This window comes from Carcharodon carcharias, chromosome 9, assembly GCF_017639515.1.
Source record: "Carcharodon carcharias isolate sCarCar2 chromosome 9, sCarCar2.pri, whole genome shotgun sequence".
NCBI lineage: Eukaryota > Metazoa > Chordata > Chondrichthyes > Lamniformes > Lamnidae > Carcharodon > Carcharodon carcharias.
This window is the reverse complement of record NC_054475.1, coordinates 160,567,973-160,588,773: the sequence shown is the minus strand read 5'-3', so window position 1 is coordinate 160,588,773 and position 20,801 is coordinate 160,567,973. Positions and strand designations below refer to the sequence as shown.

The following is a 20,801-nucleotide window of genomic DNA, read 5'->3' as shown; positions in this document are numbered from 1 at the left end:
CTGTGGAAGAAGACACTGAAATTATCTTTGATTGTTAATTAAAATACTGTCCATGTAAGTACTACAAAATTTCTTGTTAAATCATGACATTTAGAGAATCCTTCTATTTGATATTGTTGGGGTGAAAGTTTGAGGGGAAAGGTCAGAGCAAAGGTCAAAATTAAGTTTCGTGCTCTTATGAAGAAGGTTCTCCAGAGAATAGTCACTGATTCCATTTCCTTCAGCGCGATTTATTACTTGTTCGTTGTCATCATAGCTTGGTAACCAGTTAACTGGAAATCTTGGGCTAGGATCAAAAATGTCTCCCCAAACCATTGAGAGAAACCTAAGCTCACTTGGGAAATGGATCTGCATTCACCTCTGCCAAACACACCCCTTAAACCCAGTTAAAAATGCCAAATACGAGTCATTTTTTTTAACCCTGCCACTGTGTTTATGATTCAAGCTACAGTGAGCAATGGCTCAATTGTCTAAGAGGCAGGCCAATGATAATAATAGTGCGCTCACAAGCAGAGATCTAAAAGAAAAGGAACGGAAAGAACTTACATTTCTGTAGCATCTTTCATGACCTCCGGACACCACAAAGTGCTTTACAGTCAATGAAGTACATTTTTTGAAGTGTAGTCACTGCTGTAATGTAGGAATCACAGCAGCCAATAACCCCTCGGCAAGCTCCCTCAATGTGATAGATGACCAATTCATCATTTTGTTCGCTGATGTTGATTAAGGGATAAATATTGATCAGGACACCAGGGAGAACTCACCCACTCTTATCCAAAAGTGTTATTAAGACCTTTTAAATCCATCTGAAATGGCAGAAAGAGCCTCATTTTAATGTCTCATCTAGAAGATGGCATCACCAGCAGTGCAGCACTCCCTCAATGCAGCACTGAAATCCCATCTGAAATTAATCTGGGCAAAGTCTGGGTGGTAGATTTTTTGCCTACGTAGATTTAATTGATTTCAGTGGCATGAATATCAGACGGATCCTGTAAAGCATGTACAACCCCCTCCCACAGATTACCACACAATCAGTGAAGACAAAAATCACGCCCCCAGATGTTTGAACTTTAACCACAAGCAGCTCTGGGCCACTTTGAGATATGAGTTCAGCTCTTATCTATAGATTAATAATAGTCATTAAGTTCTCTCAGTTCTGAAACAAAAGAATCTTCTGCTGCTAAACTGGCTAGTTTTGTGACTATTTCCCACCAATCCCTAACGTCCAGCGAATATTGTTAGGTCAACAAATAGGAAGAGCTGGCAGTGTTCACCTGAAGAATAAAGACAGGTTTGGGGTAAATGTTGCTAAATGCCCTTCTCAGCACACAGCTTGACCTGTCAGGAATTTCGGTTCGGAGATCAGTGGGGTCACAGGGTTCTCTGTTTATTACAATTTATGGAGAGAAAACCCAAATTGGAGATAAACAACCCCTGGGATCGAAATTTTATACCAACAATGCAAGTTAGTTGTAATGATGAACAATGCAATATTTTTAAAAAATTAAACCTATCTTTACAAAGTTAATTTCATTCAGTTATGTATTGTTAACATAGCTCCGTCTAGTAGGCATCTTGCATCTCAACTAACAGGAAAACATTCATCTTCCTGCTGATAATTCCTCATGTTTACACATGTTTGATGGACGACTTCCTTTCATTAGCTTAATGAGTAGCTTCTCTGTTCTATAGCTGCAGACCTTGCTGTGAACTGTAGAATATTAAAATAGCTTAAGATTCTCAAAACATGTGGCATTCGAGTTACATAAAAATAAGAGCTTTTAAAGCTAATCTCTAACACTGTCTATGTATACATTTTTTTTAAACCGCTGTCCGATTTTTAAAATTTTTATTTTATTACAAGTTTTCTGGAACTTGGAGGGAATTAATACGGAAAAATAAGATACATGTTTTCAATGCTTTTTATTGTTTTGGTGCTTGCGTTAAGACTAATTACTGTTGGGGAACTGGAAAGTTCATTCTCAATCTAGTTCCTAGAAGGCATAGCCCAACAATACGTAACTGACCCTAATTTGCTGCCAATTTGGCACCAATTGGCAATGCCATTTAGACGTAGATGGTTGCTTGGTTGTTTTAGGAAATTGCAAAAGGAGATACCACACTGGCACAGTAAAGGGTGTGTTTCTGATGTGCAATGTTGGGTCAGAGAAAGAAAAAAAGAAAGACTTACATTTCCATAGTGCCTTTCATAACAGCAGAACATTCCAAAGTGCTTTACAAAGTAATTTTGAATTGTAGTTACTGTTGTAATGTGGGAAATGTGACAGCGAATGTGCACACAGCAAGACCCCAAAAACAGCAATGTGACACTGACCAGATAATCTATTTTTATGATATTGATTAACAGATAAATAATGGTCAGGATGCCAAAGATAACTCCCTGTTCTTCTTCAAAATGGGACAGTGGGATCTTTTACATCCACCTGAGGAGACAGATGGGAGCTCAGTTTAACACAGTGCAGCACCCCCTCAGTACTGTATTGGAGTGCCAGCTTTGATTTGATGTGCTCACATCCTTGAGTAGGTCTTGAATCAACAACCTTCTCAACTCAGAGGTAAGAGTGCCGCCAACTGAGTCACAGCTGACACCGGATTACCCCATGTGAAGAAGCTTTATAATAACAGTGCCGATTTACCAGTGGGACAAACTCATTAGGATCACATACATAGTCACTCGTAACTCATTCAACACTAAATTATAGATAACAAGTTTCATTAAATTATTAAGCTGTCACATCACTTCATCAACACCTTGCATAAGCAAGATGCCACTATTGATAATGCAAAAGTGGCAGAATTAATATAGTTGAAATCAGTGACAAAAAATAATACTCACAAAAGTGTGGTGTAATCATTCACAGAATAGAAATGCTGGACAATCAAATGCCATTTTGGAAAATCCCAAACCTTTTCTTGAGGATTGAATTAAATCCTTCTACAACAACACTTGATATAAACTGAAATATTCTGGCAAACTCCATTGTGTTTAATATGCCTTCAGGGAATGGCAGAATTTGCAACTAGGACGTCAAAAATGAACCACCATTCCATTCCATCCCACGAAAATCACAAGTTGGCATAATGGGACAAGAGAGCTGCTTCCAATGGACATAGAGCAGGAGCTCCCCCATTCAGCTGTACAATGGTTGATCTGTATCTTAAAGTCCATCTACATACCTCACGTCTGTATCAAGTTCCATACCGTTTAGGACTCTTGCCAACAAAAAAAATCCATCAATCTCAGTTTTCAAATTTTCTACTGATTCCCCAGCAAGGTTCAACATTTTAGGGGAGCAAGCTCCAGATTTTTGCTACCCTTTCTGTGAAAGAAGTGCTTCCTGACTTTGCACCTGAACTTAAATTCGAAATCTATGTCCTCTTGTTCTGGATTACCCCCATCAGAGGAAATAATTTCTGTCCATCCACCCCTTGGCGAGTTGCTGCAGTGCATCTTGTAGATCCACACCGCTGACCGTTGGTGATGGAAGGAGTGAATGGTCAACATGCTGGATGGGGTATCAATCAAGTGAACGGCTTTGTCATAATCTAACTCTTCTAGCCCCAGGACCATTGTGGTGAATCTGTGCTGCACCTCTTCCATGGCCAATATATCCTTCCTGAGCGGCCGTGCCTAGTTTCAAATGTTGGTTTGGATGCAGTTTGACCTGATTCAGTACATCAGTTGGGAAATGAAGCTCGAAGTGGATCAGCTTTCAGAGAAACTGGCTTTCCTAAAGTTATTCATTATTCATTACTGTTATGGATGACCCTTCCATCACACATGGGGAAACATGACCCTAATTAGTTTTGGATGAGAGCTGCGTGTCACTATCTTCAAGCCATCTAATGGATTGCAGGCATCCTGCTGGAGGGGTTTATTGATCAACCATTGCAATTGTTTCAAGGCTGCCTTCCCATCTTCCACCCTTCAGCTCTAACTCACATTGTTCACCCATCATCTCCATGTTCTTTGACCTATATTAGATAGTGGTATGTCCAACCTCTAAATATCTCTATGTTAAAGTTCTCACTCTTGTGTTCAAATCCCTCTTTGGCCTTGTCCCACCCTACCAGCAACATTTTCCAGGCCAACAGCCCTCCATGATGCCTACGTTCCTATAAGTCTGACTGCTTGTCCACACCCCCCTCCCTTTACACCTCCATTGGCTTCTGCGAAGCGCAACGGGATATTTAGTGCGTTAAAGGTGCTATAAAAATTCAAATAGTTGTTGTTATAATGTATGAGTCAAAGGCAATTAATTCAGACTGATACTCCAGTGCTTTACAGCATTGCACTGTTGGTATGCCTTCTCCAGGGACCGTTAAACCGAGACATACGAACATATGAATTAGAAGCAAGAGTTGACCACTTGGCCTCTCAAGCCTGCTCCGCCATTCAATAAGATCATGGCTGATCTGATTGTAATCTCAACCCAACGTTCCTGTCTACCCCCGATAACCTTTCACCCCCTTGTTAATCAAGAGTTTATATACCTCTGCTTTAAAAATATTCAAAGACTCTGCTTCCTCTGCCTTTTTGACCCACTTTTTGACTCACGACCCGTTGAGAGAAAAAAAATTCTCCTCATCTTTGTCTTAAATGAGCGACCCCTTATTTTTAAACAGTGACCCCCTAGTTCTAGATTGTCCCACAAGAGGAAACATCCTCTCCACATCCACCCTGTCAAGACCCCTCAGGATCTTAAAGGGTTTAATCAAGTTGCCTCTTACTCTTCTAAATTCCAGTGGATACAAGCCTAACCTGTCCAGCCTTTCCTCATAAGACAACCCACCCATTCCTAGTATTAGTCGAGTAAACCTTCTCTGAACTTCTTCTAATGCATTTACATCTTTCCTTAAATAAGGAGACCAATACTGTACACAATATTCCAGATGTGGTCTTACCAGTACCCTGTACAACTAAAGCATAAGCTCCTTACTTTTATAATCAAATTCCCCTCACAATAAATGATAACATTCTATTAGTTTTCCTAATTACTTGCTGTACCTGTATACTAACCTTTATGATTCATGCACTGGGATACCCAGACCTTTCAGCCTCAGAGCTCTGCACTTTCTCACCATTTAGATAATAAGCTTCATTTTTATTCCCCCTGCCAAACTGGACAATTTCTTATTTGCCCACTTTGTACTCCATTTACCAGATCTTTGCCCAATCACTTAACTTATCTATGTCCCTTTGTAGCCTCCTTAGGTCCTCTTCACAATTTACTTTCCTACCTATCTTTAGTGTCATCAGCAAATTTAGCCACCATTCATTTGGTCCTGTCATCCAAGTCATTTATATAAATTGTAAAAAGTTTATATAAGACACCATCTGCCCTTTGTGGTGCATGTATTAGGGTCCCACAACATTATGCAAAGAAGAACAGGGAAGTTCATTTGGGTGTCCTCAACAACTACAGCAACTTACATTTATATAGCACTGTGTGTGTCGTCACCACTTCCACTTTTAAACATGGCTTCCACTGACATTAGAGTTGGCCACCGAGATCACTCTGCGCATGAGCAGTGGTTCATGCATGCCAGAGCCTTCACTAACATCACTCTGAAGTGCCAATACACACCCTTAATGAACTAAACCATCTCCAGATGCTTCAAAGGAATGTTAATAAACAAAATTTGATACCGAACCACATAAGGAGTCGCTAAGGCAGATAACCAAAAGCTTGGACAGAGACAGGAGGTTTTAAGGAGCAGGGGGCAGAAAGACAGAGGTCAGGCAGCATCTGTGGAGAGAAACAGCTAATGCTTCCGGCCGATGACCCTTCGTCAAAACTGAAGGAAGTTGTTTCTTCATAGTACAGTTTCAGCAATACTCCAGAACTTTCTTCAGACCTGGTGAAAGGCCATCGACCTGAAACGCTAAGCGTGGGCGGAATCTTATGGCCCACTCGCTGGCGGGATTTTCCCGTCCTGCCTAAGTCAGTGGACTTTTGAACGTATCGCTGCATTTTCCAGCCCCCATCCCGCGGTGACAGGGCTGTAAAATTCCACCCTCTGTTTCTCTCCGCAGATGCTGTCTGACCTGCTTAGTATTCCCAGCATTTTCTGATTTCTTTAATTTCTGATTTCCTTCTACAGTATTTTGCTTCAGTATTTAAAGTAACATTGTGTGTGTGTGTGTGTGTGTCTGTGTGTGTGTGCTTTTTTTAAAAAAATGCTGGGATTAAACTAGGTGTGGGTGTGAAATCCAGTGCAAGGGTTTGCTGGCATTCACTTCACACAATTCTACCAATTCAAGCCTGCCAGAAATACAATTATTTCCTCAAGGCAATTTTATGCCAATTAGTAACTGGGGGAATTCATTGACTGTGTAGATAAATGCACTGTCAAATGGCAAACATGTTTGGGCTCTTAGATATGATGGATATTGGGAGGAGTGTTGGAAAGGAGAGTGGGCGTGGGGGAGGGAGGGAGGGGGTCAGTGGTGTATTTAGATGTGTGGAAGGAGTGCAGCTTTTGGACGCCGTTCAGAGCTGATGCTGGGGCCTCTCACTCATTACCCGTGTCACTCTTGAAAGTGAACAGTGCCTTGAGCTGACTGGTCATTACAGGCGCCTTTCTGGACTCGTGTGGTCAATTTAGCCAACTGAAGGGACCGCTGAGCAGTTCTTTTTGTACTTGACATTCATGAGGATGGAGTCGGGGCTGAACTCTCTCTGACAGAGGATGGCGGGGCTTCATTGCTGTCTTCGGGGCAGTTCAGGGTAAGGGAAAGTTTTCTGTTGGTATCATATGCACAAGCCCAGGAGACTGCTCCCTTGATGTGTGTGGAACGCTCGCTGCGTCCGAGTCACACACGATGGAGAAGGGCTGCCCAGAGTGTGTGAAACCTTTCCTCGTGTGGTGTATCCTAGAGAGAGGGAGAGAGAGAGAGAAGCAAACGCTTCCTGTTGAAATCGGGAATAGTTTTTTGGAGGATTGTTTACGTTGGGGGATTTGAAAATGAAGTTTGCGCTGGGACGGGGAACTGGTTAACTCCAGGAGGGGGAAAGGTCAGAGCTCAGTTTAAGTCTGTAGCCGCAGAGCATTGTGAGACTGCAGCAATGCTATCTGTCCCTCAGTGAGCGTGTATTCTTATCACCAATCTCCCTGAAGTCTTAAGTAACTCGTTATCGACACAGATCTTTAAGGAAACTTTTTGTGGCTAGTTATGTGTCAGTGAACACTTTCCCTCTCTAAGTGTTGCATTCCATCCTGTCCAATAAAAGGATGAAACAGAGAGCTGTCTTTAACAAGGACAGCGTGTTTAAAATAACTCTCCCAATAGAAATATAGGCTTGCCTTTGGAGATCCACCTAATTAAGACAACAGACCAGCAGGGTCATGATAAACCAGATAACTACACAACGCTGCCTTGAAACTGGAAAACGGAACATTTGGACAGTTTTAGGTGGTAAAAGATATATTTTTTTAAAAAAAATCTGTTGCCTTGAATCATCGATCCACAGGGGTATTCCAACAAAGATCTCTTTTCTCGGGGAATGGTTATTTTACACTTCTACAAATGGCTCTGAGTATCAAAGCGGTAGAGAGGGGAAGAACAACATTGTGGTTTAAATTAGATCGCGGACTGTGCGCGCAAGTTTGTAGTTCAGTTCGAGGTAAACGGATCAAGGTACCTTGGTTGTGGGAGGGAGAGGGGTGTCGCGGGTGCAGAATGCCACATTGGTACCTGGCTGACAGTATTAACAGAGCACCATCTGAAACTCCTTCCTCAATCCTCACCGAAATTCTTTTTGAAATGTAGCATTGTGTGCTAAACGATAATGAACACTTCTAAATAAAACTGCGTTTATCCAGTGCCTTTCATGATCTAAGGATATCTATCCCATTGTTCTGCAGCCAGTGAAACACTTCGGACGCGCAGTCACTGTTGTAATGCAGGAGACGCTGCTGCCAATTTGGGCACAGCAAGCTCCCACAAACAGCAACGTGATAATGACGTGCCAACTCCACCAAACTCTTAACCATCTAGCGATTTGGGGGAGAATTTCCACGCAGGCTTTGAGATCCTGACCTTGGGGCCAAAGGGGGTCCCAAGCTTCCACTAGCTGGCAGCAAGATCAGTCAGTGATATTCCCTGTACATTCGCCATCCTATCAAGGATGGTGTGTGGATTCTCAATGCTGCGGATCCATTCAGAGGTGTAAAATTAAATACATAAAACATAAGGTGTGGGGGGGGGGCGGGGAACAGTTGGCCCCTTAAATTAGAGAGAAATTCCTCTCGGTGGACAGTCAGGGCCGTGGAGGGGGTGTGGGGTGGGGGGGGGGGGGGGGGGCTGGGGGGGTGGGGGGGGGGGGTTGCTTTCCTGCCCACGGCCCCCTATTTGGGGATGGAGCCTCTGGCTTTGATGGCCCCTCACCCCAGCCTGTCCACCTCCACTGAGCTGGTGACCTCAGGGGGGTTTGGGTGGGTGGGTGGGTGGGGGGAGGTGGGGGCTGTTGCTGCTGCTCAGCCACCAGCAAAATGCCAGTGGGCATCAAAAACGCTCCTAATTGGGGCCTTAACCAAGTTAATCGGCTGTCCGCCTGCCCCAGGAAAGTTCTCCAGTGGCAATGATACATCAGGGAGCTGTCCCAACCCCATTCCCTGCTATTTTCCTACCTCTGCCTGTCACCAAAGCCCCCAATACCCCAATACAGTACAAGGAAAATCTAAGATAAAAGCAAAATACTGCAGACGCTGGAAACCCGAAATAAAATCAGGAAATGCTGGGAAAGCTCAGCAGGTCTGACAGCATCTGTGGAGAGAGAAACAGAGTTAATGTTTCAAGTCTGTCTGACCCTGGTCCTACGGACACGAAACGTTAACTCTGTTTCTCTCTCCGTGAATGCTGTCAGACCTGCTGAGTTTTTCCAGCATTTTCTGTTTTTATTCCAGGGAAATCTAATTCTTCGTGTATTAATCAGGAGGTGTTTTTTTTTTTAAACAGAAACCTGTAGAAAAAAATACTTAATATCATGGATACAGAATGATCAAAAAGGAAAACAAACTTCTTTGTGATCTATCAAATATTAAAGGCAGAGGAACTAATGACCTCATTTACCCTGTAGGAAAGAGTAACATAGTATCACATAAATCTGGACACTACTTAACAATTTTAAATTTTCCATGAAGATACATTAACAAATCCCTTGAGCTCAATGATCCAGCATATATTGGACTCAACCAGAAAAGCAGAAGTCAACAGAGCTGGAAATGTGTCTGTTTGCAATATTACCTTGATAAATGACTTTTTGCCTTCATGGGTTGGCTCTCAGTTCACTAAAATATTAGTGGAGCTAATTTGAGTGCAGGAATGGCGATACATGATTAACCTGCTCCTGTTCAAAGTGATGCAAGCAGCAACAAACCTTCATGCTGCCTGCTAATTATGATTGCGGAGTGCAGCTGAGTGCAGAGCCCGCTGCTTAGTGGCTGCACACCTCAGCAGGTGACCCAAGTCCATGTGAGACTCACACTACCCGAAACCAGCCTGCACCACTTAAAGCCATCGTTTACTCTCATTGCTGAAGCGCCACCACAGGGGAGTGGCGAATGAACCTGTGGAGAATGAACCTGCTGTCCTCTCCCAGGATAGCAGCGTGCCTGCTCCCTCCGCTGCCCACAGCCAGCAGCTTTGCTGTTGCCTCTCAGCCAGCCAGGCCAGACTGTTGCCTCCCATGCCGAGGTGCTGCAGTCCCAAGTTGGGCCTTCCAGGCTCAGAGCTGTTTGAGGGTGTCCTGCAGGGCCATCAGCAGTTTCCCTGGTAATATTCAGCACCTTTTCCATCAGCCACTGTTCCATTCAGGCACTAGGACAGGAAACGGCACTTGGAAAACATGCACTAAGGGAATGGGCATGCCGATTACCTGAGCTTTGCATTGATTGTTGGATGCGCTGTTACATAAAGTTGATACGGAACGGTTATTTTGTGGTAGCCTTTCAGGAATTTGTAAGGAGGAAGCTGTGATGGTGCTTAACAGAGGGATTGGAAGATGTGGGACTGTTGGAAAATGTAGAACTGAGGTTGTATTCATGAGAATTGGAGTTGAATGATGAGCTCACACTTTTTTAATTCATTCATGGGATGTGGGCGTCGCTGGCTAAGCCAGCATTTATTGTCCATCCCTAATTATCCTTGTTTAGAGGGCATTTAAGAGTCAACCACATTGCTTTTTGCCTGGAGTCACACGTAGGCCTGACCAGGTAAGGACAGCAGATTTCCTTCCCTAAAGGACTTAATGAATCAGATGGGTTTTTACGACAATTGGCAATAGTTTCATGTGCGTCGTTAGGCTTTTAATTTCAGAATTTTTTCATTGATTTGAAATTCCACCATCTGCCATCCCCCATACAGTCCCTCTGGAGTGTGGATGTGCTGGTTGCCTCCTCCCTCCTTGTCGTCCAACGGCTGTCACCCTATCCCTGGTGGAAAGGACTGTGCCCTCATTATGATGATGGTACAACACGCCATCACGAATTGCAACACTGGCTGCACTGAGGTCTCCTCCAGAGCAGTCAAGGCAGAAGGACTTTAGCACCAGCACCCCAAGTGTCTGCTCATTGTGGTTTCTCTAGGCACCATGGCTTTCATTGTATGCATGCTGGCCAGGTGTAGTTGGGTTGTGAAGGGGAGGCATCAGCTAAGTTTGGAATGGATAGCCCTTGTCACCCAGCAGCCACCCTCCAGATCAATGTGGTGGCTGAAAGATTGCTGGAACAGCCAACTGATGCAGGATGAACACATAATGACTGCTGCCAATATAGCAGGTATTCACCAGCATGATGTGCTGAGCATGGTCACATACCAACTGCACATTCAGTGAATGGTAACCTTTGCAGTTAAATTACTTCTCAGCAGTGTGTCTGCAGTTGATGGTATCTTGCGCCATGGTGAAGCCTGCTACCCTCCCAAAACCCCATGCATGCTCTGTCTGCTTTTCTCTCTTTAGAGAGAACACAGTGGAGTCCCTATCCTGTCAGAGAGAGTCACCTCTCTGATGCAGCTATGGATGGTGAACTGGGCGATGTTACGTTGCCTGTTCTAGCTTGGGAGGACCCTGACATATTGAAGTTAAGGGCCAATGGCAGGACCAACCTCACATGATATTGAGGCTGCAGGTCTGGCTCCAAGAAGTGGCAGAATGCTGTCAGCACCTCATTGGAGAATTGCAGATGGCACATACGCTGCTGTTGGCTCAGGTGCAGGTAGGAAAAGTGCTTCCAGAAGGCCATAAGTGATAGGGCCTCCTGTTGAGAGCCCTTCTCCCCCTCCCACTCATCTCTCCCTGAGCAGCTTATCTTATTTTCTGTTTCTGCACCAGGGGATGCAGGGCTATTACTTTGGTATCAATGATTGGGAGCGGGTGGGGTGCCCACAGTTCTTGCAGGTAACAGCCAACACCTTCCCCACTCTGTGAAGACTTCACAAACTGCAACCGACTCCTCAAAATGCACAGCACATCCACAAACTCAAACAGAACCAGTAGAAAGTCATGAATAACTAACCTGAAAGTTGCAAATTATATGTTTAAATAGCACTGGTGGGTTATGAGTCCCTTGCATTGCTGAACATGTGGTCAGTGTGCATGTGTAAGAGAGTATTAACTATCATGCCACTAGGTGCAAGCCATGCTAGAACTGGATGGAAGTGGTGACTGCTCCATTTCGGGCAGAATCATCCCAGATTTGCACTGTGTGCGGTAGCAGGCAAGGAAAAGAACGTTTTACCCATCGCTGCAATGGCGGCTTTTCAAGCCATATCATCCTAATCCTGCCTAATTCATCACGCATTCCCAGGAAACACGTGTTTTGATGGCGGGCAGACTCTGATTCGCCCTCCACTCCATCTCCTGACCGTTTCCTCAAGCCAGGCGTCATATATAAAATGCAGCTGCGCGCACACCTCTCAGTTCTTCCAGCCCAGGACTGCTGCACAGAAGACACGGCCCTGAAAGGCAGGCATTCTGCAGCCCCCTGATTCAATGGCACATCCCTGGGTTGTCTTCTGGATAACGTTGGAGCCCATCGCGATATCCTCTACCCCGCCATTCCAGCTTGGGAAGCAGTGGCAGAGGTGGTCAGTGCCAATGCTGCACAGAAGAGGTCAGCCATCCAGTGCAGAAAATGGATAAATGATCTCATCTGTGTCGCCAGGGTAAGGCAACCATCCCATCACCCTAAACTCACACACTCACAAGGCCATCACACATTCACTGGCATCTCACTCACTGCCAGCTCAAGGGACACCACCACCCATTCTCACACACACACCCTCACATGTCCATCTGGCCTCATCTCCTCTGGAGACTGCCTCCTCAGCCCTCACCATCTTGAAGCCACTTGCACAAATCAACCTCTGCCCCAGACACACCCTGGGATACCCCCGTCCCCCAGTACAGCTTTCACCCTGCTGCCTCTTCCCTTGCCTGAGGCCTCTTCTCCCCCTTCTCCAAGCAAGCCCTAGCCCAGCAGCCATTGAAAAGCCACCCCCACCTTACGGCTGGTCTGGTAGGTAGAGACCTGCCCATGAGCCCCCCCTAAAAGTGATGGTGCTGTCTGCGAAACCTGGTGCTGATGACCTTGAGTGCTGTCCATAGCAGGGTAGGCAAACCGTAAGACGTAGGAGGAGAAGTAGGCCATTTGGCCCATCGAGTCTGCTCCGCCATTCACTGAGATCATGGCTGATCTGATAATCTTCAACCCCACTTTCCTGCCTTTTCCCATAGCCCTTGAGTCCCTTACGGATTAAAAATCTGCCTGTCGCAGCCTTGGATATACTTAACGGCTCAGCCTCCACAGCCCTCTGCGGTAAAGAATTCCACAGATTCACCACCCTCTGAGAGAAGAAATTCCTGTTTATCTCTGTGTTCTCTGAGGTTATGCCCTCTGGTCCTAGATGTTAATTGTGTGAGGAGAGCATGAGCAAATCCAGCTGGTAATAAAAACATAGATGGGCTCAGGATGGTCCAAAGATGCGCCGATGAGATTGAAGTTGAAGAGCACAGGTTGCTACGTACTTGGGCTGTCAATTTAAATGCTGACTGCTGAGCTCACCTCAGCTCTAACTTCAATAATTGACTAAATCACGATGCATCAATGTGCAAGGAACAGTAGATCAGCAATACTGCTTGGAATTTCAGCTCCTGTTTAAACCAGCTGATCCACAGACGAGATGTTAGGTTCCTGCAGGTTAGAGGCTGGGAATTCTGTGATGAGTAACTCACTTCCTGACTCCCCAAAGCCTGTTCATCATCTACAAGGTACAAGTCAGGAGTGTGTTGGAAAACTCTCCACTTATCTGGATGAGTGCAGCTCCAACAACATTCAAGGAGTTTGACCCCATCCAGGACAAAAGCTAGAAGGCAAAACAACTAAATGCTTCCAAGTCAAACATTTTGTAATTAATTTAATTAGCAACCACTTGTGTGTGTATATACATATATATATATATATAATATATATAACAGCTTTAACAGAGGAAATGGTCCCAAGGGACTTTACACAAGGGTACCCAGGAGAAACAAATAGATACCAAAAAATTAAATACAGTAGTAGGACAGGTGGCTTATCATTTTATCAGTGAGCTAAGATTTAAGGAATGTCTTAAAAGAGGGGAGAGAGAGAGTGAGAGGGGGCAGGGGGAAGAGATTTAGGGAGGGAACTCCAGAGCTTCTGGTCCAGATGGCAAAAGGCCTGGCTGTCACTGGTGGGGCAAAGGGAGTGGGAGATGCACAAGAGACTTGAGTTCAGCACAATTTGATAAGTTGTAAGTATCACATAGTCTTCTGTGCAATCTCCTCATGATTCTATTGAAACTGCTCCAGGGAGAGGAGTATAAGAATATTGTGGTGGATGTTTGTGATTCAGTTTCCAGCACATTTTGATGCTCTTGCCAAATCTTCAGAGAGGGTTCAACAACAGGATACTAATTGTTGAGTACTGGTGGCAAGAAAAGTTTGTTCATTGAAATCCAATTGGCAGTTGGCTGGTAATTCAAAGCAATTAATTGTGTGACTGTCAATGAGAAGGTCACGTGTCATGGTGCTCAGGTAGTCAGCTGTCTGCTGGAAGTAATTTGTGTCCTGTGACTGATTTAGGTAGCTCCAAATCACAAGAAAACGGAAAGCAAGACCGTGCCTGACACTTCATTGAAGCGCACCTCATTAATTTTCTACATTAGGTCATGGGATGTGGGCATCACTGGCTAGGCCAGCATTTATTGCCCATCTCTAACTGCCCTTGAGAAGGTGGTGGTGAGCTGCCTTCATGACCCGCTGCAGTCGATGTGGTGTAGGTACACCCACAGTGCTGTTAGGGAGGGAGTTCCAGGATTTTGACCCTGCATCAAAATGCTGTCAATAATAGAGTTACAACTATCTGCCACAATATTCTTATACTCCTGTCCCTGGAATGGTTTGACTAGAATCATGAGGAGATCACACAGAAGACAATTTCAAACTTATTAACTTTTAATATTGTGCTGAACTCTGGTCTCTTGTGTATCTCCCACTCCCTTTGTCCACCAATGACAGCCAGGCCTTCAGCCATCTGGGTCATATATATATATACACACAATTAAGGCTGATTTGAATGAAGCTATTTCATAAAGAAAGCGTGGAGTTTCTTGAAATAAATTTTCTGAAATTCTAAATTAATGGGGATACTGATAAAGGCAGCTTGAGGGGACATTACCTAAAACAATTTCCTAACCTAAAAGCTGAATACTTGCCAAAAGTAAAACATTAGTGAACCAGTAGGATTTGTGTGACCAATCAGCAGCTGAGCTGCTCATAGTTCTGGTGTTAGCCCATAACATTCCAATAGTTAGTCCAACAGCAGTGTCCTTCCCCAAGATAACATGCCCAGCGTGGAGGCACTAATCACTCAAAACCAGCTCTGCTGGGCGGGACATGTCAGTCACATACCTGACACCAGACTCATGAAGCATGCCCTACTCAGAGCTCAATTATGGTAGCAGACTCCCAGGAGGACAGCTGAGATGCTTTAGCAATGTCATCAAAGCAGCCCTGAAGAGGTTAGGCATCCCTGTTGACTCATGGGAGTCCCTGGTTTGTGACCGACCAAAATGGAGAAGCAGGCAGGGAACATATTGAGAGACTTCATCAGGAACACGCAGAGGCAAAGTCAAGGCATCGGGGAGAGCGCACAGACTTCCAAACACCTCATCTAGCCGACCCTCCAAACACTACTTGTGCAGCAGGTGGCGGAGTCTGCAAATCGCCACATTGGGCTTATCAGACACCTCGGAACCCATCAACCCAGAGTGGAAGCAAGTCAGCCCCTCGATCCCAAAGCCCTGCTTCACCTTTCATCAGTCCCCGAGAAAAGGAGGCATTGAGTTTTCACTTGACTTTTCCTCATACAAATCTGTGCACAAATATCTTTAATTGAGCCAAGCGGTTCACTGAATTACATTTAAAGACTGCGACTTTGACAAAAAAGAATTGACAAATGGGCTAGAAATTTGTTGAGCCAAAACACAAGTGACACAAAGACAATACTGCATCACATAAAACATCACCGATTGTTTTACATGTCTCCCTCACCAATAATTGAGACAATACCTCTTTCACCTGTATCAAGTATATTGGAAATGGACTGGAGCTGGTGTGCCAGTTTTGCAACTAATGTGACAGAACTATTGTGACTAATGTCTACTAATGTAACAAAAATATAATTCAATAGTCATCTGAGATTGGGATTTAACACTGAAGAGCAGTGGGGTCTAATAGCAAAGAGCAATACTGTTTAATACTGAAGATCAGTAGCTACGCTACATCAACAGAGTCTGGTGTGGAAAATAGAAAACAAAAGCAGCCTTTCTCTGAAAGTTCAGGGATGAACAAAAGAATCTGATGTGTCAACTTTCTTTTGACATATAAAAGCTCTGATTTATGAAAAAGAATGAACTAAGTAGTAACGTGGAAACAAAAACAGAATTACCTGGAAAAACTCAGCAGGTCTGGCAGCATCGGCGGAGGAGAAAAGAGTTGACGTTTCGAGTCCTCATGACCCTTCAACAGAACTGAGTGAATATTAGGAGAGGGGTGAAATATAAGCTGGTTTAAGGTGGGGGTTGGGGGAGAGAAGTTGGGGGGAGGGGGGCGGTGTGGTTGTAGGAAGGAGCAAGCAGTGAAAGGAGCAGATAATCAAAAGATGATTATCTGTTCCTATCACTGCTTGCTTGTCCCCCCACCACCCCCACCCCACCTTAAACCAACTAATATTTCACCCCTCTCCTAATATTCACTCAGTTCTGTTGAAGGGTCATGAGGACTCGAAACATCAACTCTTTACTTCTCCGCCGATGCTGCCAGACCTGCTGAGTTTTTTCAGGTAATTCTGATATTGTTTTGGATTTCCAGCATCCGCAGTTTTTTGTTTTTATCTAAGTAGTAACGTGGGTCTGACCATGAGTATAAAAGCAAAATACTGCGGAGACTGGAAATCTGAAACAAAAGCAGAAAATGCTAGAAAAACTCAGCAGGTCTAACAGCATCTGTGGAGAGAAAAACAGAGTTAACGTTTCGAGCCCATATGACTCTTCTTCAGCTCTGAAGAGTCATACGGACTTGAAACGTTAACCCTGTTTCCCTCTCCACAGATGCTGTTAGACCTGCTGAGTTTTTCTAGGGTTTTCTGTTTTTGTTGACCATGGGTATGTACAGTTCAGATTTTTAAAACTTTTTTTTATATTTGTTCATGGGATGTGGACAGGGCTGCCTAGGCCAGCACTTATTGTCCATCCCTAATACCCCATGAGAAGGTGGTGGTGAGCTGCCCCTCTTGAGCTTGAGATGGGACATGTTTAAATAAATTTTTACTCCACGTATTTAATATTTTCAGTAGCGGTTCAATCTCCCTGAGGCAGCTCTGTGCTTGCTGGCCCCCGACTCTCTCTCCTTCCCCCACCCGCACAGGTAGCATGAGCGCTACCGCTCTCATCTTACACAGGGTGGGCCTTAATTGGCCCGCCCACGTAAAATGGAGGCGCAGAGCTGATCGCAAGTGGCGATTGGCTCTGCGCCTGCCCCTGCCCGTTCCAGCCAAGCCCGTCCGCTGCCTGAAAATCAGGCCAGTAGTACAATTACATCCCATGTCAGCAATAATTAGCAATTAGACATTTTCACTATATAGAAATGACACATTAACATTTTACTATGCATTAAAAATGTAATTTTGAGTAGCCTTTTTATCGTAATGTTGACATAGTTACACTCAGTTTTATGCATATTATGGGAGTTATCAAAGCCAAATGGACAAATGACAAGGTAGCAAAGTTTGGTGAAAAAACATCTTAATTGTTACTCAATTGCTTAGCAAGCTGATTTTTATTTTGAAATCATCCAAGTGAACTGTTCAATGTTCAAAATGTATTTTCGGGAGTTTGATCAGAGAAAAGTATTCATAATGCTGAAGAAAATGTGTGTCCTTGGTTCCCAATGGGGAGTGAATTAATGGGGTGGCAAAGGTGTTTAATAGTCAACAAACGCTTCAAAAGTTACAGTTAAGTAGCATTGGGAAAAGTAATGAAGGTTTGAAGATGGCAAAATGTACACGGGTGTCACCAGCAAGCTGGCCAATTGCTTTATTTTCAGATCATCAGTCCCCGGTTAGCTTACTGACTGAATTCTACCGAATTACAGCATTCACAGTACACTGCAGCCTTCTGCACTGGGTGAATAGTCTACAAACATAAGTACAGGAGGGAGTTCAGGCCCTTGAGCCTGCTTTGTTCTTTGGTTAGATCATGGATGGTATGTATCCTACTTCCATTCTGCCACCTTAGTTTTATAATCCCTAGTACCCATTACCTTACAAAAATCTTTCGAATTGATTATTTTTTATTCATTCATGGAATGCGGGTGTTGGTGGCAAGACCAGCATTTGTTGCCCATCTTGCAGTACCCTCGGGAAGGTGGAGAAGTGGTTCCTTCTTGAGTGCAACTGAGTAGCTGGCTAGGCCGTTTCAGAGGGCAGTTAAGGATCGACTGCAGCAGTGACGAACTGGAACTCATTGCCAACGAGGGCGGTGGACGTGGAGAAGATCACTGATTTCAAAAGGAAATAGGATTGGCACTTGAGGGCAATGCGGACAGAGCTGGAGAACGGTTCCGACTGGATTTTGTCTACAGACAGCCGGCTTAGACTCATTGGGATGAATAGCCTCCTCCTGTGCCATAATGACTCTTATATGCTGCATTTTTGCTCTCCCACCAGTGGGTTTAAAGGCTGGCGGAGCTGGTAAAATGCAGCATATGTCCTGCCCACTGCTTACCCACCTGCTCCGACCGTATCAAATTTGACAAGGGGCAGTGGAGGCCTACCTGCCCTAGACCCTATTGAGGCCTTTAAGTAGGCCTCCCACTACTATTTTACCCACAGCAGGGAGAGGCCCATGCCAGTCAGGAACCCAGCAGCTTTACCTGTGCAGGCTGGTGTCAGACAAGAGGTGGAAACATCCTTTAAAGGTCCCTTTTTCCTATTAGAGGCGCCCTCCCCATCAAGGTCATACCAACCCCCCCCCCCCCCACCCCACCCCGGCAGCCAGCAGTATCATGACCAGGAAAATGTGTATATAAATATATATAATAAATATCATTTAATGCGAGGGTAATTGAATACAAAAATAGGGAGGTTATGCTTCAATTGTTTGGGCACCAGTGAGACCACATCTGCAGTGCTATGTACAGTATTGGTCACCTTATTTAAGGAAGGGTGTAAATGCGTTGGAAGCAGTTCAGAGAAGGTTTACCAGACTAACACCTGGAATGGGCGGGTTGTCTTATGAGGAAAGGTTGGACAGACTAGGCTTGTATCCGCTGGAGTTCAGAGGAGTAAAAGGCCACTTGATCGAAACATATAAGATCCTAAGGGGGCTTGACAGGGTGGATATGAAGAGGATGTTTCCTCTTATGGGAAAATCTAGAACTAGGTGGTCACTGTTTAAAAATAAGACTCGCCCATTTAAAACAGAGATGAGACAAAAAAATTTTCTCTCAGTGGTAGTGAGTCTTCAGTACGGTCTCCCTGAAAAGGCAGTGGATGAAGAGTCTTGAAGATTTTTAAGACAGAGGTGGATAGATTCTTAGTAAGCAAGGGGGCTGCAGGGAAGGGTGATATCGGGGGTAGATGGGATGCAGATTTGAGGTTACCATCAGATCAGCCATGATCTTATTGAATGGCGGGGCAGGCTTGAGGGGCCAAATGGCCTACTCCTGCTCCTTGTTCGTGTGTTCGGACTCCCCACTCACCTCAAACCCCCCACCGTCCACGGCTTGTTAGGAGGAGGAGGAAAGGACCACAAGGCCCTGGAAAATTCAGCTTAATGACTCTTGTAGTCCTGAGATCTGGATCACTAGACCACTAACATAACCAGTCTGCTTATTCTCCACAATTTTTCAATTAATCTAATCCTTTTTGAGGGCGAGAGTCCCAGATTTTCCCACACTTTGAAGACAGTCTCGAGAATGGCTGAGCTCTAATTTTAAGGCAATGCCTTTTTGTTCTGCACTCCCTCCGCCCACCAGAGGAAATAATTTCTCTCTATCTACCCAGTCAGATCTTTTAATCATCTCAAACACCTCAATTATATTACCCCTTAATCTTCATGGGGTTACAAGCCTCGTCTGTGCAATCTGGTCTCATAATTTAACTCTTTTAGCTCTGATATCATATTGAATCCACATTGCACCCTCTCCGAGATCAATATGTCCTTCCTGAGGTGTGGTGGCCAGTCTCTATTTTGAGTTCAGACAGGCAAAATATTGGTCAACTGTGACCAACTGAAGCACAAAATGGAAAGAATTAAGACCATTGGGTAGAGGTCTTCAACATTAGGAAAGATGACGATGAGGCTAAATAGCAATGCATTGTTTTTTGGTCACTGAGATACCAAAAAGAAAGAACTTTCATTTATATAGTACTTTCCACAACATCAGGACGTCCTGAAGTACTTCCTTGCCAAAGAAGTAATTTTGAATTGTAATCACTGTTGTAATGAAGGAAACATGGCAGTTAAGTTGGTCACAAAAATGTAAGGTAATGTGAAAAGGAATTTGAGAGGCAACCAGTGATTTCTTTGCACATAGACTTTGTCGCAAGCCATTGTCAGATCAGTGTCCAAAAATTAATTCGAAAGGGAATTAGTTGCTTGAAAGTGGCATAGGGTTTGAAGCAAAAGAGTTGCACTAGATCAAATGAAGTAGAATGCAATGTGCTGACAGAATGTGTTAGCGCGAGAAACAGCCCAAGAAGTCTGTGCTTCCCATTGATTCTGTGAGAGGAGTTTGTGCTTGGAACTCCGGGAAAGGGAAGGAAAATAGTGGGATAAAGGAAGCGCATGGATTGAAAAGTCTTTGTTGGTTTTGTTGATGGTGGATAAATGAAGGAAAAATGACTTGCCTTTATATAGCGCCTTTCACAACCTCAGGATATCCCAAAACACTTTGCCGCCAAGCAATCACTTTTGAAATGAAAGCATAAAAGCAAAATACCACGGATGCCGGAAATCTGAAACAAAATCAAAAATTGCTGGAAAAACTCAGCAGGTCTGACAGCACCTGTGGAGAGAAAGACAGAGTTAACGTTTCAAGCCCGTGTGACTCTTCATCAGAACTTCTGAAACGTGGGTGGGAAATTTTCAGGCCCCTCCCGCCGGCGGGATCTTCTGGTCCCGCTGAAGTCAGCAGACATTTGAATGGTTCACCGCATCCGCGGTGGGAGAACCTGCCGTAGCGGGGCTG

General features: G+C 44.4%; 2 protein-coding genes across 5 annotated transcripts in view; one reads left to right on the top strand and one right to left on the bottom strand.

The window, feature by feature from the left end:
• ids (iduronate 2-sulfatase) overlaps positions 1-20,801 on the bottom strand; it is a 150,843-nt gene that overhangs the window by 82,488 nt on the left and 47,554 nt on the right. The gene's annotated exons all lie outside the window — the stretch shown is intronic.
• zgc:66433 (uncharacterized protein LOC321250 homolog) overlaps positions 6,478-20,801 on the top strand; it is a 137,534-nt gene continuing 123,210 nt past the window's right edge. For all 4 annotated transcript variants that reach the window (XR_005943931.1, XM_041194775.1, XM_041194773.1 and 1 more), the window contains exon 1: positions 6,478-6,752. Coding sequence is in view for 2 of the 4 variants with exons in the window: in XM_041194773.1 (XP_041050707.1) it covers positions 6,715-6,752 (38 nt within the window). In the remaining 2 variants the exon portion in view is untranslated. The remainder of the gene's footprint in view (positions 6,753-20,801) is intronic.